General features: G+C 43.3%; 1 protein-coding gene across 1 annotated transcript; it reads left to right on the top strand.

Moving 5' to 3' along the window:
* Positions 1 to 2,863: 2,863 nt before the first annotated feature.
* LOC115113288 (glutamate dehydrogenase, mitochondrial-like) lies at positions 2,864 to 24,110 on the top strand. The gene is made up of 13 exons (XM_029640799.2): positions 2,864 to 3,434; positions 11,937 to 12,017; positions 12,142 to 12,197; positions 13,219 to 13,282; positions 14,631 to 14,725; positions 16,376 to 16,555; positions 17,658 to 17,795; positions 18,035 to 18,172; positions 18,376 to 18,456; positions 20,129 to 20,252; positions 21,172 to 21,263; positions 22,064 to 22,126; positions 22,997 to 24,110. The coding sequence occupies exons 1-13, from the start codon at positions 3,032 to 3,034 to the stop codon at positions 23,114 to 23,116; spliced, it is 1,635 nt and encodes a 544-aa protein (XP_029496659.1). The 5' UTR covers positions 2,864 to 3,031; the 3' UTR covers positions 23,117 to 24,110.
* Positions 24,111 to 25,780: the final 1,670 nt, after the last annotated feature.

Raw genomic sequence — 25,780 nt, 5'->3', positions numbered from 1 at the left:
TACTAGTCCAATGCCCTAACCATTAGGCTACCTGCCGCCCCTGAACATGGCAGTTCCTCAGACCCGGCCTTGGTCGGCAGTATCACTGGACAGATAGAGAGCCGAGCAACTTATGCCAACCGCGTTGTAGGATCCAAATTCAAAAAGGCAGCTAGCTAGTTACGAAACTTTTTCAATAGACTTTAAAAACTTTCCAAAACAACAAACTGAGCTCTCCCTCGTTCAATGATGTGCCATAAAGAACCTCAGAATCGAGGCAAAGGTAACAATATCTGGATTAACTATCTAATGTTAGCTAAATGTAGTTATGAATAAATTGGCAAAATGTCTTTAAATTGACAATTCTGTGAACCTGTTAGCAAAGGTGTCAGCTAGAGATGACGTGCAGGAACTTGCAGGGATTTGTAGTTTTGCATGATGTCTACTTTGATGCTAAGTAGCATTTTTGAATCAGAGTAAATAGAGACGAATATATTGATAAAAGTCACCTTGTCAGAGTAAGATTTACATGGTTATCAAAACGTCACACCAGGGTAAGCCTACACAAAACACAGACCTTATTTTAAGTGTTTCTAAAAATCCCCTATGGAAAAATGAATGGAACCATTTCCCTATTTGGCCGCTAGGTTTTATGGGTATTATGACACCTCCACTGTGGGGTTCTATTCTACAAATGCAAATTAACCCTCTATGCTACCACATAATTCACTGTACAGGATTATACAAAAGTATTGACATTTAGCTTTAAATTAACATCAAGACAACAGGGCCATGTTCAGTAAGAGAACGTTGTGGAGGTTGCAGATAGAAATGCCAAGACTAGAGCTGATGTGATTCCTTATTATCAGTGGCAATTTTAGCATGTAAATCTAGGTGGGGCAAACTCAACATATTTTTTTATTTTATTTTTACCCCCAATTCTCCCCAATTCTGTGACATCCAATTGGTAGTTACAGTCTTGTCTCATCACTGCAACTCCGGTACGGACTCGGGAGAGACGAAGGTAGAGAGCCCCTAACCCGGACAGGGCTGGGCCAACTGTGCGCCGCCCCATGGGTATCCCGGTCGCAGCTGGCTGCAACAGAGCCTGGACTCGAACAAGGATCTCTAGTGGCACAACTAGCACTGCCTTGCCACTGCGCCACTCAGGAGGCCAAACTCAACAATAAACAATACATTAATTGCACTATAACGGTGACAAACAGTGCCTACATAAAGCTGTTCCATAAAGATGTTCTTTTCATCCCCATGGAGTGAATCCTTACCACCGCTACAGCTGGCTATCAGCGGATCCTTGTCGAAAGAGTTCATTCAGCCTCATTTACTGCCTTTTTAAAAACATAGCTGATAAGGCTGACTTTCTTAAACAAATGTGGTTTCTACTGACAATTGAGATGTACAAACTATGGCATAAGGGAGCAATGAGCAATGCGTAATTTTGATTAAGACATTAATGAGTGAGCTAAGACGGACAGAGTCAATGTAACAATTTGTTTAGCACTTTTGAACGTACAGCGACAGAATTCAGAACATGGGCCGTTCTTACAGTATTCTCCCTGTACACCAAGTCAGAACCGTAGTATAAATAAAGGGGGCCTATAAGCAGACAATGAAATCTCTTCCAATAGTTGATGATGACATTTCTCTAAAGCAGGCTATAGGCTACATGTGCAACACCAAGTCAGAACAGTAGGCTAAGTTATGAGGGGAAAGGGACCAAATTATTAGGGTGAGGCACATGGGCTACTAACAGCTTACTACACAACATAGACTTAGTATTACTTTCTTTGCTACAGTACACATATCACATAATTTATGCAGTAGCATACATGACATTTTCGGACCCTTGTTCTATGCTCACTTGAACAGGAAGGTGGTGCAGAGGTCCTTCTTGTGGGCAAATTGTCATCAACTTTGTCATTCTCTGGATTTATAGTGCATTCAAGACAACTGGGAACTCGTAAAAATAAAAATAAAAGTAAAATCATGACATCAGTGATCTTCAGGTCGGAGCTCTTGAAAGACTCTTGAGTTCCTGACTTGGATAACCGTTTTACCCAGTCTGAGCTCATTTTTCCGAGTTCCCAGTTGTGAGTTTACAGTTGTTTATTCAACCCTTTCTGGTCCATGGGGTTGCATGTGAATGTGTATCCTTTAAAGCTTGAAAAAGACTTGAACCACACACCCTCTCTACTAAATAGCAGGCTAGTGATTGCTTTGCAACATTTGCAGTTTGCCACTGACTCCAAAATATGAGTGACATAACACTGAGCCAATCACAGCGCAACTAGAGAACATAACCAACCCCTCCCTACTCTTTGTATTTTTCTGCTGGCTGCTCCACCACCACAGATTGGACTGAGCTAGCCTGAAACACCTGCATTTTGGAACTGCCTTACTCTAGAAAGCAAAAAAAGATACCATGTTTTTATGCGATTTCAATAACTCAAATGTTTTTTGTTACACTGTTTGCAAACTGATATGTAACACCTTGAATGCCAAAATAGCATGCAAAACAGACAAACGACTTATTTTTTGCTAAACAGGTGGGGCTCAAAACATGTGGGGCTCTGCCCTGTAATGGGGTATTCATTACGCCGATTCTGTTGGGAAAAAAACGTTTCTTAACCGAAAGCAAACTGAACGAAACTGGGTGGAAACTACCTGAATTTGTCCAAAATAAATGATTGTGCTAGTTGCAAAACGGAACGTTTCCAATTGTTTGGCTAATGATTCACCACTACACACCTGCGGAACGCTTCCCAGGGAGCGGAAAAATGTGTCGCGGAGACGCGCATTACTTCGCATGCGCGTTCAAGTGGAACCCTCCCCAGTGAGGTGCGCATACACACAAACACGCCTGTTCTCTTAAAGAAGCGGAATGCACGACTGCTGTCAGATCAGTACGAAACAGGACCAGAAGCGGAGCAGTTGTCTCGTTACACGTTTGTTTTCCCCCTACCCATTTCATTGTCTTCCCCTCACTTTGCTTTAAGTTTCATTCGTTACTAACGCCTTAACTCAGTGAAAAATGTACAGGTATTTCGGAGAATTACTTACTCGTGGAGCAAGCAGTGCTCTAGCCTCGGGATGTGTCAAGTCGGCTCTTCCAGTTTCCGCGTCGCTGATGCGGATGCGCCACTACAGCGAGGTCGCAGGAGAGAAAGATGCAGATGACCCCAACTTCTTTGGAATGGTGGAGGGATTCTTTGACCGCGGTGCAAATATCGTTGAGGATAAACTGGTGGAGGACCTCAAGAACAAGGAGACGCCAGTGCAGAAGAGACACCGAGTACGCGGAATTCTCAAGATCATCAAGCCCTGCAACCATATACTGAGTGTATCGTTCCCTATCAAGCGAGACGATGGCGAATGGGAGGTGATTGAGGGATATCGTGCCCAGCACAGCCAACACAGGACCCCCTGTAAAGGAGGTAAGCCGGCGAATGGGTGGTGCTGAAGCGGAGTATAGCTAGCATGCTATCTAGCCTATCAAGCTGAGAAGCGGGTAGCTGCAAACAAATGGCCTAAGGTTTTTAGAACTAACCCAACTGGACTACACCCTGTCAGTTCCAATTGGAACAAGCGTGCTTAGTTCTGCCCACTATGGCTCAACCTAGCGAGATCCCATTGGCTCGATCTACTATCGTCTGCATAACAACGCTATTTAAAAACAACTTAGAAAAAAAACTTTTCATAAAGATTCTAGTTTTGGGAACATCAAACTGTATTGCGATCAAATGTTTCATCGTTGAGAACATTTGCAGAATGTCGGCCAAAATCCATCTCGTTTCATCTTCTCCCACTTCCATATTTGGCAGTGAGTGGAAACGCCAATTGGATGCTTCACATTTAAACATCCAGTGAAATATCTGTCTCATTGTTCTGTCTGTGATAGGGCGGCTGGAGTACGGGCGAGTGGGTGTGTCGAAAGCGCTCCACTATAGAGGGAGTTATTTTATGCTGTCCAGGTTTGAACCGGGCAATGGCCCATGTCATCTGGCGAAAAGGGTGGGTGTCAACCAGGCAGCACGGTGCATCTTCCAGAAACAAATCTCTTTTGTAATAAAATAAATGTTTGAATTTTCATTTGGAAGGCAGATTAAAGAACTTATCAAAAGCGGTCACTTTTGCATGGGAACACAGAATCATACTAATTACTATAGTGCTTAATTATTTAACGTTTGGTTTTTGAGAGGACATGGCCACCTGACAGAGCGGGGCACCAAATAAGATGTTCAGTTTAAAAAAGGTTAAGGATACAAGAATATGTACATATCTGGCTGTGTTGGCAAAATCATTACATATCCCATCTAGCCAGGCTGGGAGAGGCTTCCTGTTGTCACAGTTCCAAGACAAGTCATGCCGTGTTCAAAACAACTGGGAACAGGGAACTCGTAAATCTTCAGGCCTCTTTTTAGAGCTCTGACTTTCAGACCTAGAGATCACTGACCTCAGGATTTGACCTCACATTTTTCTGCGTCCCCAGTTGTCTTGAAAGCACCATAATATCTGAAAATGTAGCTAACACGTGTAATAGGCTGACCACACCGCTCGCACATGCTTTGCAAAATAAATTTAGAAGTCTGTTATTCAATTATTGCACCCACACTGCTCGTGAGTGTCTGCGTTGCCAAGGGCTAAAATAGAACTCCTTTCTATTTCTGACCTAGATCGTGCTGCAAGTCCTGTCTCTCCCATCTCCTCATTGGTTTATAGAAGCAGGTACCCACATGCCATCTCCTCATTGGTTATACCCACGTGGGTGATTGAAAGATGAACTGTGTTGCTGGTTGTCGTGGTAATACACTGAAAGTTTAGACGCCAATCACCATATAAATTCAAGGATGAAAAAGCCAGGAAGGAGGAAACATGACTAGAAACGATTCGATTGACCGTTTTTATGTGTGGATTAACCTCTCTAGGATATGTGGTTCGCCAACAGCCAGTGAAATTGCAGGGCGCCAAATTCAAACAGAAATCTCATAATGAAAATTCCTTAAACATACAAGTATTATACACCATTTTAAATAAACTTCTTGTTAATCCAGCCACAGTGTCTGATTTCAAAAAGGCTTTACGGCGAAAGCACACCTTGCGATTATGTTAAGTCAGCGCCTAGCCACAGAGAAACATACAGCCATTTTCCAAACAAGGAGAGGTGTCACAAAAGTGAAAACTAACATTAAAATTAATCACTTACCTTTGATGATATTCATCTGATGACACTCCCAGGTCTCCATGTTAGACAGTAAATGTTTGTTTTGTTCGATAAAGTTCATCTTTATGTCCAAATACCTCCTTCTTGTTCGAGCATTTAGTCCAGTAATCGAAATGCACAATGCACACTCACAAATAAGACATTTTTTTTCATCATAAATCTTCAATAATATTCCAACCGGACAATTCCTTTGTCATTAGAAAGGAAAGGAAAGGGAACGGAGCTCACGCGCGATAAACAACTCAAGGCTTTCAGCCTGACCACTGGTTGAAACCGCTCTTATTCGCTCCCCTTTCACAATAGAAGCCTGAAACAACTTTCTAAAGACTCTTGACATCTAGTGGAAGCCGTAGGAAGTGCAATCTGACACCATAGACACAGTATATTAGATAGGCAAAAAAAACTACAAACCTCAGATTTCCCACTTTCGGGTTGGATTTTTCTCAGGCTTTTGCCTGCCATATGAGTTCTGTTATACTCACAGACATTATTTTAAGTTTTGGAAACGTTAGTGTTTTCTATCCAAATCTATGCATATTCTAGCTTCTGGGCCTGAGTAGCAGGCAGTTTACTCTGGGCACCTTATTCATCCAAGCTACTCAATACTGCCCCCCGTTCCCAAAGAAGTTAATTGTCGGAGTAGAGGACATTGTGCATTTCAGGTAAAATAACAACCGAATGTTTATATCCCAGGACAAATTAGCTAGCAACAGCAAGTTAGCTTGCTAGCTAATTTGTCCTATTTAGCTAACTAGCTAAATTGCCATAAATGTTTAATGCTTTTTGACCTGTCCCCAATTTAATGTAATTGGTTCAGAGTTTGTTTTGATATTTTAACCTGTGTGTCGTGATTGCATTTGGTGTAGGTGGACAAAATACATTTATGCACGATGGCGCATGCGCTCAGCAGGTTTGGGTTCCATGTTAGCCCTTGGCAATGCAGACCCTCGTTGGCGCAATAATTTAACATAGATTTCTAAATGTAAGCGACGCGAGCGGTGTAGTCAGCCTGTTACCCATATACCTGGATGAACTCTTCTCCTCTGTCATGGATGCCATGGTTGCCCTTAGCTAACCAACTGCATTCAATGTTGGCTGGCTAGCTAACATTAGGCTTTAACTAGCAATGTAAATGGCTTTCTGAGATACCAATAATATTACTACACAGGTTGTAGAAAAGGCCCATGGAGTTGGTGGAAGAATCCCTTAAGTCATGGCCACTTGCTCAGCTGGGCCAGGGGAACTTTAATTAGGTCAGGTGGAAATGTCAGACAGATCTCAACTCATTAAAAAGAGAAAATCGCCATCGCCCGATCTCGCTGCTTTCTCTTCCTTAACTCCGTCTAATCCAAACGTTCTGTGCGTCCATGAATCAACAGACTACCCAGTAAATATACCACTTCATGGTTAAAGGAATTCCTGCCTCAGTCTCATCCATTCCTGTCACCTGACCTGTGACCACCTGTTCACCTTCACTGTCAGTCTTCCTACCTGTCCACTAATCTTTCAATGGTCCTTCGAGCAGGATGATAACTGAACCAAAGACGGGTGAAAAGGAAATGGAGAAGGAAGAATTGTCTGATTCCGTACTTGATCAAGTACAGAATCTCCTGTCCAAAGGGGATTCAAGGTCCGACAATGGGCAAGTAACAGAGCGGAGGTTATCCAGCACCTCCCGCCACAAGCCAGGTCCAGTAGTAGTGAACTATGGCTTTCGCAGTCTGGCGCTAACCCACAAGAGCCCACTCTAGGACTGCGATGGAGCTGCATACCAGATACCGTGGGGCACAAGCACTGCTCAGCCCTGAGTACGGAAACCCCCACTCTGCGCACCATCTATCCGAACCTGGCCAGTCAATACAATCCCCTTGGGTATATCCTGCCATACACAACCCAGGCCAAAGTCTTAGTCCAGGACCTGTGGCAGACCAAGAGGGACTGGGATGAACCAATCCACCCGGCTGACCTAGTAGAACGATGGATCTGTTGGGAAACAGAGTTATCGGAACTCTCTGAAGTCCAAATGCCAAGATGTTATGTACCACCCTGTGTTGACCAACTGGGATCATGCTTGGAACTGCATGTGTTCTGTAACGCTTCGGAGTGCATCTAAGAGTGGAGGATAAGGCAGGCCACACCCATGTCTCCTTTGTCATGGCCAGGTCCAGTGTCGCACCCAAGACGCAGCTGTCAATGCCTAGGCCGGAACTCAGTGCTGCCCTTTCCGGAGCCCAGTTGGCCTCTCGGAGTCAGGCAGGTATAAAGTGTTCGTCGGAACTCGCATTGCGGAAACCCAAGACCTAACAGAAGTCCAGGACTGGGGGTATGTTGACAGCATAAACAATCCTGCTGATGACGTTACTCGTGGTAAAACCCTTAAGGAACTGGCTCAACCCCATCGCTGGAACTTGGGACCACCATTTCTGTCCCAACCAGAGAACGAGTGGTTGACAGCTCTGTCGTGCGGCCCCTCTGCAACCAACTGAAGCTCATGAGTTAAGGAAGTCCGCCCAATGCTACAGCGGAACCAACAACCGCTCTCCCTGACCTAGCACAATACCTAACACTGCCGGATCTGATCGCCGCCACAAACCGGACCTCAGATTGGGTGGCTTCCATACCCACCTCCCTCGCGGCAGAGACACTACTCCTCCAGCATGCACAAGCAGTTTGCTTTCCTGAGGAGCTGAAAGCCGGTAGGGAAGTGGCTAAGGACAGCCATCTTCTCTCTTGCCCCAGAATATGACCAAATCCTCGGTGATCAGAGTCGGAGGGAGGCTGCACATAATGTTAGCCAGCGAGCCAGCCAGCTAATGTTAGCTAGCTAGCTAACAGTACGCCTTAACTTGCAATAAAAACTCTCTGACAAAATTAGAATGTATAATATCTGAAAATGTAGCTAGACTCTTACCCGTATACATGGATGAACGCTGCTCCCTCTCTATCATGGATGCCATGTTTGCCCTTAATTTGAAGATGTAATCTGGAGATTTTATACGACAGCCGCCCGTGTTCTCTTTTCGACTCTCACCGCATTGGCAATCATACTCTGATTCAAACAAGCATTCCACTGATTTCAAAACTTGATCAACTTCCTCCATGACAACACTGTTGATAGCTGTTTCTTCCCCATCACTGACATCAGAAGACTCTGCAATGTTTGATTCAATGGAAATGTTTTTACCTAAATCGGATTTCCTCGTTGTCTGATTCATTCAGAGTAAGAGAGTCAGCAAGGCATGATCATCCTCCAGAAAATAGTCCATCACAACATTTTCCCACTGCACTGATCTTTGTCGATAACACCTGTTAAATTCAGTTGTGAGCAGCAGAAACACTTTTGCATTTTTGTATGATATCTTTTTTTTAAAGCTGTCTTACGCGGCCTCCTGAGTGCCACAGTGGTCTAAGGCACTGCATTGCGGTGCTTGAGACGTCACTACAGACCTGGGTTCGATCCCAGGCTGTGTCACAACCGGCCATACCAGGAGTCCCATAGGGCGGTGCACAATTGGCCCAGCGTCGTCTGGGTTAGGGGAGGGTTTACGTGGCTCATAGCACTCTATGCCTCTCCTGTGAAGTAGGGACGTGCCTCATACGCCTAGCTTCTGAAACGGGTTGCATTTTGTCTTGTGCTCTTTCCAGGGGTCACTCGTAAACAAAGGGGGAGAACAGATTACATATTGTCCCTGGTGGCCTTTATGACCTAGTCATATAATGAAACCCATTCCAGCTCTGGTGACCAACTCAAAGGCAGGAAGGGTGATCCTGGTTCCTGTGTTAATGTGTAATTGTAAATCACCCCCGTTGTGCATGGCCTCCCGTGGGCCCTCGTAACAACACCACATTACCTACAAAACCGACACACACCAGAGAGCGAGGGAGAGCAGCACAATCACCAGATGGTGCCACAAAGTAGTATGGGTTGCACCTCTGTCACTAGGTCGCATCATTGCCATTGTTATCAACGTTCCACAGACGCTGCAGCCACATTGGTGTCCAAAAGTAGAACGGGGGCTAATGACTGTTTCGCCTAGTGATGTAGTCGAGTCACTAAACTAGAGTCCAAATCAATTCCCAAGTCCCCTGTACTCAAGACCAAGTGACTCGACCATTGGTGACTGACAAGTCATAGTCCCAGTGCTCGAGTCCTGGTCTGAGTCACTGGATCCACATGAACTCAAAATAAAGTCAGATATAGTGTAGTGGTAAGAGGAATTTTGTCAAATTGTTTTGTCTTTCCTTTCTTTCTGTGCCACCACGTTTGCATATAGACTACTGGTAATGTTACCAGGCCCACATTCAGTTGCAAAACGTTCTTGAACGTTACAGGTAGAAATACCATGAATAGAGCCAACGTTATTCCTTATTCAACATGTCAGAAGTATGCTTGTTCTACATAGCATATTTCTATCTGAACATTAGTCTTGCTGACCGCACCCCAGGTTGTTAGCTATAGCTAGCTAATGAGGTAACATGACTGAACAAGGTGTAGCCTAAACCAATGATTAATAGTCCAGTCCGCAAGTAGCTTACTTTTAGAACGGACCACGATATGCTTTATGAATGTAAAATGCAGTGCCGCTATTATGGGTCATATATTTTGAACGTTAAGGGCTAGAATCAAGACGTTTTCTCTTAGGAAAAGATGAAGACTTGGCTACAGAACCTGGCCATGAAATGTAAGGGGGAGGGTTGAACGCGACTACAAAGAGTCTACTTTTCTATACTTAAGGGAGAGAAACATAACTAGACAGTTGTTTTACTATTAAATCCAATGCATTTTTTTTGTTATTAAGTATAGCAGCTGGTGTTTCTTAACCAGGCGAAGGGTAGCTAACTAGAAGGCTGGTGGTGACAAATTTTAGTCACAGATAATTTAGTCTTGTTTTAGTCAACTAAAATGAAATTAAATATACTTTTTTTTTTCTGGATCTATTTCAGTTAGTCTCGTCAATCGCCATTGAAAAATAGGTCTTTGGCGATTTATTTATTCACTGTTTTTGTTTGACGTGATCAACAGTGCGTAGACTTCAGTACATTAAGGTATATTGTACTGAACATATCTACTTTACAATGGTTTACTGTGCTGAATTGTCTACAATGGGAACTCATAGTAGTCACAAACCACAGTTGGGTCACTTGTCCATATGTCAACTGACATGCAGTAGGTGTCTGCCTATTGCCTATGGCAGATTGTTAAGAATGAAATCTGATTTGTTGAAGGAAAGTGGTGGTGATTAAACTAATCACACCAAACCACAATTATTTCCCCAGGGGAAATGCATTAATCTCCTATCAATTCTAAATCCCGTTTGGTCTTATTTTGTATAGAACACCTTTCCCAAAATCTGTTCTCTGCATCAAGTTTTAACCATTAGCTTCATATTGCACTAATTAGAAATATCCAACTTTTTATGCAGCTATTAAAAGCTTCAGTGTCTTCAGAAGTAGAAGGGTTTGTGAGGTAATATGTGTAGTATATAGTGGTAGTCAGTGAACAAGACAAACCTACCAGGACCACACCCAGTTTCCATCTCACTATGTTTTTCCTCTTTGTGGAGGAGAGGAGTGGAGGGGGCCTGGCCTGCGGTCTCAGGAGTGAGGGAGTTTTTTTAAGCTGGCCCCGGGTGGGTGGAGTTTGCACTGGGTGAAAAGTGATTGATGGTATTAGCTTTAAAACCTGGTTGCCTTCCAGGCGTGAGAAGGGCGCCCCATTCAAAGCATTATGGTGAAGTCTACTCAACAAAGTGACGTATATCAGACACATGGAGTAGTGATTTAGGATTCTGAGTTTTTGCATGCGAAAGTGTTTTGTTTTTGATTTAAAAAAAGGGGGGGGGCTTTATCTGCCTTCACAAGGAAAACTAGTTTGAAAGTTTAAGCATACACTTGTGTTTCTGAACAATGCACCATACTGCCTGGTTGACAATAGGACCGGGCGGAGCAGATTACTGTTTGAGAAGGCCGCTCCTACCTCCCTGCTTTTGCCCGGTCGCATTACAGGCCATAGCCTAGTGCAACCCGGTTCAGCCTAATTGAATCCCCTCAGTGAGTCATAGCGCTAGGCGGTGTGTGGTTTCTACCTCCCTCAAATGCAAGCGTCTCCTCTCCTACGGAGCTCTAGTGTAACTCTCAGACACTGGGCAGCTGCAACCATTTTGTGCATTTCCTAAAACTGCCTCCCTGCGATAACTACAAGAGGCCTAGTATGAAATGGAGTATTTGGATTTTGTAAAATAAACTAAACGGGGTCTTGTTCCAGAGCTGACTGGGCTGGCATAGACAAGGACTAGCCTACATTGGACAAATTGTGCCCTCATTTTCTCTCCCGCTCATACTCCTCTAACAAGTTCATTTTTTTATGAGTGGTTCTAAGACCGGTTAAAAGCTTAGTAATCAGGGCGCAAAATTACCCCCCTAGCTTGTGATTGTGTGCAGTAGGCTAATTGCATTAATCCACCTCCTTGTGTTGGAGAATACAATCCCAAACTGATGAAGCTAGTGGGATCGCTGGTTTTATTGTACAGCAACTTATTAAGACGTATTGTTTTCATCATGCAGAAAGTATAAAGTTAAAGTATACCATTTTCCTAATATTCTTATACACACGTACTCTAGCTAGAGGTGAAAATGGGAAAACGCAACTTTTTTTCAGCCATGTCTGATATCACAGGTTTCGCTCTACTAACTCTGTCATGTTGTGTTTTTCCAGGTATCCGTTACAGCACCGATGTGTCTGTCGACGAGGTGAAAGCCCTGGCCTCGCTGATGACATACAAATGTGCTGTCGTGGGTAAGGGCTTTTTCTAAGCCTACACAGTATATTCTAGACACAAGTCCTCCAGACATAAGTCATTTTTTATATGGCCTATTGTTGTTCTTTCTGTTGCAACCCCGTCCATTTAAATCCTTTACAGATGTGCCGTTTGGAGGAGCCAAAGCTGGAGTGAAGATCAATGTAAAGAATTACACTGTGGGTATTCGTTTGTTTCTGGATTCGCCAGAGTATTTGATGACATACTTATTGTTGATGTCCTTTCACCCAGTCACGTGTCACTTTCACATTAGCTTTAGGGTGTGTTCCCTTTCAACAAGGCCATTTGGTCTTTTATTGTGAAATGGTTTATCTGTGATTCTCAGAGCTTAGCATACAGGCTCACATTACCAAGTCATCTAAACCAGTGATTAGAGTGTTGTCAAGGCATTTAATTTTTACCTCACTTGGTTCGTTGCTCTGTATTTACCCCTGGTGCAGGATGTTCTATTATGTGACCATTCAGTGGAGTTTGTTTTCGCAGTGATAGGAACAAGGATGAGGGAATCCTCCACCTTCAATTTTGACCCCAAAATAGCTGAGATTACTTATAGAAAATATGCGTATCCTGCACTTAAGGTTCTCTTTTGAATTTGCAAATGACTTGATTAAGTGCAGGTTGTACATACTCTATCAGAAGTTATTAATATAGTGAATATCTTGTGTAAAATAATAGATCGCCCCATTCAGTGTTCTATAGAGCTCTACACAGGAAGCTGTTAGTCAGTGGGATCTCGCTCCCCTTCCTGTTGCCAGCCCAGTGCTGACCCATCCCGTCTGTTGTTGCCAGTGGCCCTAGGGCTCCATTAGGCATTGGCAGCTCTGCTCTGGGGGAGAACTGCTGAGCCATCAGCTGGTAGACATCATGACTGGGACACCCACCCCCCTCTTATCTGCTAGGCTGCTGGTTCTGAAAGTTGAAGAATTTTAGTCACTGATACTCAAGGGCTTTCTGTCCTTGAGCCAGGTGGATGAGTGTCACTTGGTGTTCTTTTGAATAAATTCAAGTAATCTCGCTTTTAATTTAGTCGTATTAACTTACCTGAAGACTATGTTGCTTCTTAATATTTGAGTAGGAAGTTTTTGTTCTGTGATAGTAGTGCCTTTACTTCTTTTGTCTGGCTTTACTACCAGTGAAATATGCAATGCCCTTTATCATACTGTTATACTCTGTGTGCAGGACAATGAACTGGAGAAAATCACCAGAAGATTCACAATTGAGCTGGCCAAGAAGGGTTTTATTGGTGAGTAGTGTCCAGGGGAACATTGAAGGCTGCTGGTGAAAGATAACTGGCGGTAACGTCTATGGCGCATGAACACATGGTCCCCTGGAATGGGTCTGGCTTCCCCCTAGCGCATACTGTCAGAGGCAGGGTTTCATGAGCCCAAAGTGCAGTACACACAAATGGCCACGATGCGAGAGGGGTTAAACAAAAGGCTTGACAAGGCATGAAGGCAGCTTGACCTTCCAGGAATCACAAGGGGAACCTCTCAGGATGGGAATACAGGGAAAACGGGTACACCAGAAACTATCTAAAACGCAATAATCGACTAAATATTTTTTTGGGGTTTTGACATCGCAATTAGAGAAGGAGTTCACATTAACATAACAATTCCCCATCACTACCGAGGTCGTCCGCTTGTTTAAGAGTTATTTTAGGGTTATGCATTCAATGCTTGAAGTGCCTGTGACCTATTAGGGGCTTCTAGCATGACAAGTCCACATCGTTTCAAAAGGCAATAATTGCTCTCTTTGTCGCTATTTGTTATCCAAAGCTGTAAATGTGGTCCACATGGTCACTAATCAGCAAGGTATCAGACCAGTCCAGAGGAGCCTGTTATTAAAAGGCATCCCCAACATTCTCCCATAGAGGGAGGAGGGGACTGTTTGTATAGCTACATGTTTTAGAATAGACTGACGAGTTTCAGAAGAAAGTCCTTTGTTTCTGGACATTTTGAGCCTGTAATCGAACCCACAAATGCTGATGCTCCAGACACTCAATTGGTCTAAAGGCCGGTTTTATTGCTTCTTAAATCAGAACAGTTTTCAGCTGTGCTAACATAATTGCAAAAGGGTTTTCTACTGATCAATTAGCCTTTTAAAATGATGAACTTGGATTAGCTAACACAATGTGCCATTGGAACACAGGAGTGATGGTTGCTGATAATGGGCCTCTGTATGCCTATGTAGATATTCCATTCAAAATCTTTCGTTTCCAGCTACAATAGTAATTTACAACATTAACAATGTCTACACTGTATTTCTGATCAATTCAATGTTTTAATGGACAAAAACAAGGACATTTCTAAGTGACCCCAAACTTTTGAACGGTAGTGTGTGTTTGTGTGTGCTTAAGTGGTGTGTAACCCTGCATGGCAACCATACCCTCTGGTACTGTGTCTTCCGTACACTGCCATAGCTTCAAAGTGGGCCATGAGTGCCTCTATTGTTTCACAGCAATATATTTAGATGGTTCTGCATGTTTCAGTAAGAGTTTGTTGGTGTATTGGTTGTTTCTTCTTTACTGAAGCCATTTTAGTTATCCTGTAAGTTTACTTTAAAATGACATTATTTTGTCTTTCTCCTGTCAGGACCTGGCATTGATGTCCCTGCCCCTGACATGAGCACTGGAGAGAGGGAGATGTCATGGATCGCTGACACCTATGCCAACACCATGGGCCACCATGTACGTGCTCCCTGTATAAACTCACTGCCCTCTCCAACAATAGACATTGAGTTTTCCCCAGAACTTCCTATCAACTAAGTTAAATGGCTTTTAACAATTACTGTAAACCACTGAAATGAAGGAAAATGAAATGCGTATACAGGTAACTACCAAAATACAGAAAAATGGCAACACAAAAGTGTCTTATTGGGGTGTTGGTCCACCGCAAGCCGTCAGAACAGCTTCAATGCGCCTTGGCTTAGATTCTGCCTGGAAGGGATGCAACACCATTCTTCCACAAGAAATTCCATAATTTGGTGTTTTGTTGATGGTGGTGGAAAACGCCGTCTCGGGCGCCGCTCCAGAATGTTCCATCAGTGTTCAATTGGATTGAGAGACACGCATACACCCATTAAACCACCTATGCTCCTTTGAGACCCGCTTTCAACGTCACCGAGATCTCCTCTACTAGCAACTGGCCATTTTTATACATGACCCTAAGCATGATGGGATGCTAACTGCCTAATTAACTCAATAACTACACTTGTGTGGAATAACCTGCATTCAATATACTTTGTATCCCTCACTTTCTCAAGTGTTTGCTTTATTTAGGCTAGTATATATGTAACTTTCTCAGGTGTTCCTCTGCTTTGCCTATTTTATCACCATTAATCTGTTCATGTCTTATCACCCTGATAACGAAGCGATTGTTACACAACCGCAGACCACAAAGCTGAGCTTATCTGTGTACGGTTGCTAAGTTGTGATTATTCTGTTTGCACACTAGCCATCCCTATTGTCTTTGCTGAGTAAACTTCTCCACTATGTCACTGTTTGTTTTCCCCTATCCCTTTTGTTGATTAGCGTTTTTCCAGGAAGTTCTGCTGGCCTCGTAACCCCCGCTCCTTGGCTCCAGACAGTATTCTGAGATCCATTTCCAATTGCCCTGGCGGTAGAGGAAGTGCTTTGACTTTCCATAAACTGACACTTCTACCAGTATTTTCTTGTCATAAGGCTACTGTTCCAGTTCTAATGACAGCGTTTCGAAAGACGAAGCTCAACCAGTCTCTTGCTGTAATGCATGCTCATATATGTTTTGTTGATTGTCAGGGAAGAGGTCAGGGAGCACTCCAAAAGGTAAAGCATTTCAACTGTACACTACAACTTCTACCCTATAGCCTAGTCATAGAAGTTGGTCTCAGTCTAAAAACAGCACTATGAAGAGACATGTGCTCTTGTGCTGTCTAGGATTAGGCTTATCACAGTTTGAGGACAGGACAGTGCTGTGGACGATACCAGTATTGTGATATTTGTTAGTATCGTGGAAAGGAAATGAAACACGAAGCGGATTTAACTTCTTGAAGAAAACCGAGAAGATGGCACAGTGTGACTTTTTTGGGGGGGGCATAGTCATCGACTGCAGATTGCTAATTAGATTTGTTTCTGAGTCAAATATTTCTTTAGTGGAGTCTCGCTAGATCCTTATCTTTTCCCCTTGAAAGAATTTGTCTTCAGTAGATCCCAACATATGTTGTCTACACTGTCCAGAGTACCTAATACAAGGTTTACAAAATATGTATAATCAAATGGCCGACTGAGGAATTAGTTTTCTTTGGTGAAGTTGCTAATTCCACCACTAACCAACCACACGCTCCTCTCCTCTGTGTCCAGGACATCAACGCCCATGCCTGTGTGACTGGTAAGCCCATCAGCCAGGGGGGCATCCACGGCAGGATCTCAGCCACCGGGCGTGGAGTATTCCACGGCATCGAGAACTTCATCAACGAGACGGCCTACATGACCCAGTTGGGCCTGAGCCCCGGCTTCGCCGACAAGACCTTTGTCATCCAGGTACACAGACACGGCACTTATTGATTAGGAATGGCATTTCAAAGAGTCTTTCATCACGTTTCAAAGCAATAAGAGGTTTGGCTCTGCACCTAACAGTGTCTTCTGTTATGGCAGCGCTGTTTTAATGCAAGGTATGCATCTACTTCAGCACTGCTTATATGTCTACAGAATGACTGTACCTTTTGGCACTGAGACCAAGCATTAAGCCTTTATGTTCCACATATAGATTCCCTCCCTCATGTTGACAAGATATCAGCTGTACGTGATTCAGTGCAAAATTGGCCAGAGAATCAATTCCTCTGTTCTGCAGCCTTCTAATGTAATTATGGGAAATGTCATTAGGAAAACATCTTGGAGGCAAGATTTAATTCGATCCAGATGCCTTTTTTAAAAAATGTGTCTGTAATCTAACGCATACTTATCCCTTGAAATCCATACCTAACGAGCATGTTTCTGCTCGACCTGGAAAGACCGGGGGGAGGGAGTGCCGTCAGTAATCTAGGTTGCTGACTTGTCTTTCTATTGGCCGCTGCTGTAGTGGAGCTGCCTACTTTCCTCATGTCATAAATAATTGATATCTGAGTGATGTATGAATGTGTTCCGGATGTTAAAAGGTATTGGAATATCTACTCTGCTTGGTTGTCATCAGATCAAGCACAACATGTATTTTCGTTTTGGTTAGAGGTAGCAACATTCGAGAGTACTATTGGATGGAACCCACGAGGTCGGTATAATCACGAACAGACGGGATAATGGCTCGTTAGCAAGGTGTTCCATTTGGATGTGTAGAGGACTGTCCTCCCTCCCTACAGTAGAACACATTGCTACTGCTAATTACAATCTCTACTGATTACTGTGTCCTCATTAGCGTTAGCGAACAATAAACTCATTGGACCAGAAGACGCTACATGACATGTTTACTGTGCCAACCGAGCATGTGTCTCATGAACAAGAACATAAACGTAAATGGACATTTGGTGCAAACAAGCGGAACAGGCTTAGCAACTCGTGAATGATCTACCACAGGGCACCCAGGTTGGAATCTCTTTGGCCCGTTTTCTCTCTTTTATTCTGAAGCGTGTCCTTCTTCCTCTCCTCCCAGGGTTTCGGTAACGTGGGCATGCACTCCATGCGTTACCTGCACCGTTTCGGTGCCAAGTGTGTCGGTGTTGGAGAGATGGATGGAAGCATCTGGAACCCCAATGGCATCGACCCCAAGGAGCTGGAGGACTACAAGCTGGTCAGTACACAACTCCTAGCTACGGTCAATAGCCTGCAGGTTGCCCGACCTCTGGCTGTTCCCTGTCCTTGTGGGGAGCACAGCGGAGCGTACTGTCTAAGGCTGCCACCTAGAGGACGTACAGTGTCCCTACACTCTGAAAGTCCCCCCCCACAGCCATCTGAGAAGGATGGCAAGTGGTACTGTCTACTTTATCTCTCTGTGTCTCATTCTCTCTCGTCTCTCCTCCTTCTCACCAGCAACACGGCACCATCGTGGGCTTCCCCAACTCTACACCGTACGAAGGCAGCATCCTGGAGGCCGACTGTGACATCCTGATCCCCGCCGCCAGCGAGAAGCAGCTGACCAGGAACAATGCGCACAAAATCAAAGCCAAGGTCAGACCAGCATTGGGCGATGTGCAACGATTCCACATGAATGTGTTTGTTCCAGTCAGTTTGACCCAAGCTAATTGGGGGGTGTTTAGTCATGTTTATGTAGGTTAGGTAAAACGTACACAATCATCACTAACAGTAAAAACACATTTGTGGAGGGCTGGATTCTGTATGTTGATAGTATTTAAATCCTCTGTTTGTTCCAGATCATTGCTGAGGGAGCCAACGGCCCCACCACTCCGGACGCTGACAAGATCTTCCTGGAGAGGAATATCATGGTGATTCCGGTAAGAGGCTGCAATCATATTTCAGACTGCATATGAATTAATTATCCACTTGTGTAGTTGGGAAATATTTATCATGTTTGTATATTATTTATACCTCACATGCGTAATAAGACTGTAGCGTGTATGCTAACAAATTCTATTAAGTTAATTATCTGACTCCATAAAGATGATTTAGCAATGTGCAAGAGACTGTAGTTGAGTTAAAGTATTAGAAAGGTCTGGGAATGGAATTCTAAAGGCTAATTGATTTAATTACATTGTAAAATGAATGAATTCACATACAAGGCTTAAAGGGATACTTTGGGATTTTGTCATTGAGGCCCTTTATCTACTTCCCCAGGGTCAGATGAACTCGTGGAGACCATGTGCTAGCAGTTTGGAGTTGCTAACTAGCTCTAAAGCAATTGCTAACTAGCGTCAGCGCAGTGACTGGAAGTCTATGGGTATCTGCTAGCATGCTAGTAGATTCCCAGTTTTCAGCTGTACTAACATAATTGCAAAAGGGGTTTCTGATGATCAATTAGCGTTCTTAAAATGATAAACTTGGATTAGCTAACACAACGTGCCATTGGAACACAGGAGTGATGGTTGCTGATAATGGGCCTCTGTACGCCTGTGTAGATATTACATACAAGATCAGCCATTTCCAGCTACAATAGTAGTCATTTACAACATTAACAATGTCTGCACTGTGTTTCTGATCAATTGATGTTATTTTAATGGACAAAACATGTGCTTTTCTTTCAAAAACAAGGACATTTATAAGTGACCCCAAACTTTTGAACGATAGTGTAGATACAGGGCCTCATTGCCAAAATCCCGACATATCCCTTTAAGTTACAAGGCATTACTAATATTTCAAAGCATTATTCAAGGCATGAGAGGGAGAGAATGAGACAAAGAATCCATTGCTTGTGCCTTAGCTCATGGGAGAGGGAGACTGAGAGAGAGACGTCATAGCCTGAAAAGCCACGCCCCAGGCATCCCTGGGGTGGCGAGAGAAAGAGGGCGAGTGTATCTCACCAGCGCAGGTCAGGAACAAAGAGAGACACAATGAAGCCAAGACCCTTTTTATAACCATTTGAATATGTTTATATTTAAATCTGAGTTAACTCAACAGTAATCCTATTGGTCAACTTCCAATCAGATAGCAGACCTACCGGATGTTTTCACAACAGAACCTACTGCTTCACAGAGATGTAAGAAAATGGGGAATGGCAAGGGCAACACGGAGAATGCTGAATTCTTGAGAAGACAAACCCTCTTACTTAGAGTTGATAGGAGTCCCTTCAGGGGCTGGCACGCCCTACACCTGTAGCAGGTTCCATTAGATTCTGTTGGTCCTGGAGACGTAGATATTTTTAGAGTCGGTATCACAGACCAAGATCAACAACAGAAAAATACCCTGGAAGTAGGCCAGGTTCGGACATGTTAAATATACATGAAGACTGGGATTTCAGGAACATTGAGTTGGATTGCATACCTCTGGGTTCCAGAGTCTGACTCTACTTCTTTGAGTGGAGATGAATCATAGTCCAGGGATATTTTAAGACCATGCATACAATAGCAATTATCATACATTTGATTTAGAAATCAATATAGTGCGGATAGTTGCTTCATCTGTCTCTGTGACTTCACAGCTCTTGATTCGCCCTCTCTCTTGTTTATTTAGGACATGTACCTGAATGCTGGTGGAGTGACTGTCTCCTACTTTGAGTGGCTGAAGAACCTGAACCATGTCAGCTACGGTAGACTGACCTTCAAGTACGAGAGGGACTCCAACTACCACCTGCTCAGTAAGTCTGACATTTCTCTACCTGTAGCAAAGCACTCGCTTCTACTAATTTCAGCCTGCTCTCTGTTATGTCACAAAGATGGATTGTTGTTGATCTTGTATTATACTAAAGTGTAAATCTTTAATTACTTCCCCGTGTCAACGGGGAGATTTGTTAGAATGGGAATGAGAACTATTCGAAATGTCAAACCCGAGACTGATTAAACACAATGTTTTTTTACAGCTGTGACTCATGTTGCACATAAAAAATGTATTGGACTGCAGAGTAGGCACGCAGACACACACACACACACACACACGCACAGCACACAGAGTACAGCCCCTCCGTGCCTGGTGAGCGAGAACATTATTGTCAGTCACTTTATGTAGGGTTTCCAGGAAGAGGTGGATGCTGACTGTCTGCAGGCCTTGTCTAACACTCACCCTCTTTCTCTCTTCCCGGTCTATCAGCAGCATCAATGAGGCAGTCTGATATTGTGCACATGCATTTTCACACAAAAGCCCCTCAGAACATGTATGTAAATTCGGTTTTCAGTACATTGCAGTGGAGGACTGAGCTGGGGTTAAGCTTGTCGCTGAGTGGGATGGTTTCTGAATATTTCAGAAGCTAAAGCCATTCCCTAGTCTCACGAGAGTGGCAAGACTGGGCAGTGTTGGAGATGTGGAAAAGAGCTCAGAATAGATACGGCTGTGAATTGCCAAACCATAACGTTTTTGTAGAAGGAGAACATTTATACAAGATTATTAATGCTGGTGAACTAACGATAAAATTACCTAAAAGTGAATATGTATAAGCTGTATCCTTCATGATGGTTCAATGAGGATTTAGTCAGATTCATATCCATATTCACTACAACATAATATACATCATCTAGTCATATATATATATATATATATGAACTGTCTGTGGTCTCCCTCAGTGTCCGTCCAGGAGAGTCTGGAGAGGAAGTTTGGGAAGCACGGAGGAGCCATCCCTGTGGTTCCTACCTCTGAGTTCCAGGCCAGGATCGCTGTGAGTACAACCCTCCCCACACTGGTCTTTCTATGATCCTGGATTACTCTCCCTTCAATCAAACAATATTTTATTAAGATATGATATACACTATATATACAAAAGTATGTGGACATCCGTTCAAATGAGTGGATTTGGCTATTTCGGTCACACTCGTTGATGGCAGGTGAATAAAGTTGAGCACACAGCCATGCAATCTCCATAGACAAATGTTGGCTGTAGAATGGCCTTACTGAAGAGCTCTGACTTTCAACGTGGCACCTTTCCAACAAGTCAGTTGGTCAAAAGTATGCCCTGATAGAGCTGCCCCGGTCAACTGTAAGTGCTGTTATTGAGAAGTGGAAACGTCCAGGAGCAACCGACTCAACCGCAAAGTGGTAAGCCACACAAGCTCACAGAACAGGGCAGCTGAAGTGCGTAGAGCGTAAAAATCATCTGTCCTTAGTTGCAACACTCTACATGGCCAAAATGTAGCACTACATGACCAAGAGTATATGGACACCTGCTGGTCAAACATCTCATTCCAGAATCATGGCGGTGAGCTCTACATCACTCCAGCCGACGCTTGGCATTGCGCATGGTGCCCTTTGGGTTGTGTGCGGCTGCTCGGCCATGGAAAACCATTTCATGAATCTCCCGACAAACAGCTATTGTGCTGACGTTGCTTCCAGATGCAGTTTGGAACTCTGTATATCACAGTTAAGCTGCATTTCTCCAGAGATGAGTAAGGGTTTAGTTTAGTGGGCTAAATGTGAGCTCTGAGCCCTATTTTCAATGTATTTTTCTCTGTTTGATTCCAGGGAGCTTCAGAGAAGGACATTGTGCACTCAGGACTGGCCTACACCATGGAGAGGTCTGCCAGGGTAAGAGGCCGATTGCTTACATGATTATCTGGGCTAAATGGTTCCTCACAGGTCCAGGGACAGGGATTTTATTCAAAGGAAATGCTGTGTTAATCCAACACAAGGTCCTGAGGCATCCCATTACTCCTGTTCGGGGGAAATGAAGTCTTGAAAGTTGAAGTCATGCTTCAACGGTCCAGTGACAAGCTCCATTTCTGTTTTCACATCTCATTACCCAAACAGCACTAAGCTCATATTGCCTTTTCACTGCTATCTTGCCACCATTTTTTTTGTTCCTCATTCATGCTCATAAAATAAATCGCTCTCGAACATGGTACACACACACACACACCCACATCCTCTCTCACCGGTTTGCTGTGCATGCGAGCAGTGGTAACTGGAGCAGCCAGGGCTTTGTTAGTCTCTCATCATTGCTAAGGCCCAGCACTGATGCCAGAGAGAGCAGAGATAGGATGAAGATTCAGACCGTTACCCTGCTCCCCTCTACCATTAACACACTATCTATCCCACAAACACGGATGACTTTAATGTCACGTCTGACTGAGGATCCAGCCTTTGTGGAATGACATCCCCCTGCATCATATGGGGTTGCCTATACCATCTCCCAGGAAATGTCGTACTCTGTGCAGACATACTGCATGAGAGTCTGCTGGTTTGTTACTTGCTTATTGCTCCCTGGGGGTTATTTCTTTAAAAGTACACAGAGATGCTTCATTATCCTGTGGAAATGGATCACTGCATTGATAATGGAACAATAGTGGTGTATTGCTGTAGGTAAGAAATGGAGGGGAAAATAATGATTACTTGAAGGGACACGGAGATGAATATCTTGGTTGAGTTTATATTCTTTGTTTTCTCTCCCCTTTTTAGCAAATCATGCGCACCGCTAACAAGTACAACCTGGGCCTTGACCTGAGGACGGCAGCGTACGTCAACGCCATCGAGAAGGTCTTCAAGGTGTACAACGAGGCTGGTGTTACCTTCACATAGGCGGCTCCTCACCACCCCGCCCGCCTCCGTCTGTCTGTCCGTCCACCCGAGCAGACCCAGGCCCCACCCCCACCCCCCCAACAATCACACAACATATCAAGTGTTTACATTTTACACATGACCATTAGCTTTACTCGTTGTATATGTAAAACCAGCCAAGCAATATGCACATTCTTTTGCGTTCTCATGTCTTCAAGAGAACCCATGTTCTAGCTTGCCTTAAATCCAGTAGGGCTGTTCTATGATGCTACTGTGTCTATGGTAATTTTTTTCCTTTACTGTAGAAACCTCATTTATTTTCTCAGTCATTCTATGGACTCCAACCCATTTATTCCTGTTACTATACTCTTATGTCAGTAAACACCAAAAATTCTGGTTTACAGCTTTCACGGGATACTGCTTTTATGAATCAGTGTTGTGCTTTTTCAGCATCTGTTATGGATCTACAGACAGATTTGAGTAAGTTAGTCAATATAATAGAATTTAGAGCGTATCAGAAACACACTTAAAGCCTTAATTGCACCGGTTTCTCCTGTGGTGAAATGGAGCAAATGTTTACCTAAATGGAGAAAGTTTTCTTACCTACACCAGAATGTTCTTTCTATTTAAAGTCTCCCAATAAGACTTCAGTGCGTTTATAAAGCAGTGCACAACGTGTGCTTCTACACTATTCAAGATTATATCATAAAATACATTTGTTACAAATACAGACTTATTACATGTTTGTAAGTAGGTTGGCACAACACTAAAACGCTGAATTCCAGAAGATTGTTCTGTTCACCGTTTCGGTGTCTTTGCCTTTGTTCTAAACCTGAACGCTTTGTCTTGCCTCAGAATTGGACCCATATCAGAATGGTTTCTGTGCTGAAGGCTACTGGAAGGGGAGATGGGAGGGAATATGTGAGAACGGCCTTGATTGACTGCTTTGGGATTCTATGTAAGAGAATTTGTACTGCCTTTTTGTTGATACAGAATTAAACTTTAAAATGCTCAATTGTTTTTATATAATTGTATTCATTGATTCAAACCATAAACCATGATTCCCCATGGGGTATGCAAAGATTTTTCCATTGAGGTAAATTCTGCGTATTTTGTATATCAATAGCTAGGTTTTGGTTGCGTAATCCCCACTAACTATTTCATCCAACATTAGCCTACTCAACAGACTTTTGAAATAAACATTTTTATTTATTTTTCAAATATAATACATAACATTAACATTACACAATGTAGCATAGTGATAATAATAGATTATGATGGTAAAATAATATATTCTTCATAGGCTATAACCAGAGGTCTGTCAGATTGACTGACAATGAGAGGAAGATAAACCACTTCAAAGTCTGACTCAGCCGAAGATACTTTTCCCAAATGACAGCACTTGGTCTGCGGCGCTGTTGTCCTTAGATTTGTCGTCACTCTCACCAGACATCTCTCCTGCAATGTCTCCCAGTGTGTCTGTCAGGTCTGAAGGATAAGCAGAGTTTAGCAGGATTGTAGAATTTATAGATAAAATGACCGGAGGTGGTGAGGCTACAGATGGAGCTCAACATGAATTATTGTCTAAACAGCATCAGCAAAACCAGCTGCAAAGCTTAAATCAGACAATAGATTTACATTTGAGGCATTTAGTAGAATATATTGTTGAGCTGCATGAGGCAAATGGTGGTCACACCAGATACTGACTGGTTTTCTGATTCACATCCCCATCTTAAAAAAAATATATATATATTCATCCACCTTGGCGTTTTTCCTATTTGTTGCATTACAACCTGCAATTTAAATGGATTTTTATTTGGATTTCATGTAATGGACATACACAAAATAGTCCAAATTGGTGAAGTGAAATTTAAAAAATTACTTGTTTCAAAAAATAAAAAAATAATGAAAAAGTGGTACGTGCATATGTATTCACCCCCTTTGCTATGAAGCCCCTAAATAAGATCTGGTGTAACCAATTACCTTAGAAGTCACATAATTAGTTAAAGTCCACCTGTGTGCAATATAAGTGTCACATGATCTCAGTATATATATATACACTGCTCAAAAATATAAAGGGAACACTAAAATAACACATCCTAGATCTGAATGAATTAAATATTCTTAAATACTTTTTTCTTTACATAGTTGAATGTGCTGACAACAAAATCACATAAAAATGATCAATGGATATCAAATTTATCAACCCATGGAGGTCTGGATTTGGAGTCACACTCAAAATTAAAGTGGAAAACCACACTACAGGTTGATCCAACTTTGATGTAATGTCCTTAAAACAAGTCAAAATGAGGCTCAGTAGTGTGTGTGGCATCCACGTGCCTGTATGACCTCCCTACAACGCCTGGGCATGCTCCTGATGAGGTGGCGGATGGTCTCCTGAGGGATCTCCTCCCAGACCTGGACTAAAGCATCCGCCAACTCCTGGACAGTCTGTGGTGGATGGAGCGAGACATGATGTCCCAGATGTGCTCAATTGGATTCAGGTCTGGGGAACGGGCGGGCCAGTCCATAGCATCAATGCCTTCCCCTTGCAGGAACTGCTGACACACTCCAGCCACATGAGGTCTGGCATTAGGAGGAACCCAGGGCCAACCGCACCAGCATATGGTCTCACAAGGGGTCTGAGGATCTCATCTCGGTACCTAATGGCAGTCAGGCTACCTC

The sequence above is a fragment of the Oncorhynchus nerka genome, linkage group LG28, assembly GCF_034236695.1.
Source record: "Oncorhynchus nerka isolate Pitt River linkage group LG28, Oner_Uvic_2.0, whole genome shotgun sequence".
NCBI classification, from domain to species: Eukaryota; Metazoa; Chordata; class Actinopteri; order Salmoniformes; family Salmonidae; genus Oncorhynchus; species Oncorhynchus nerka.
The sequence above is the reverse complement of the archived record's forward strand: the minus strand, read 5'-3'. Positions and strand labels throughout refer to the sequence as shown.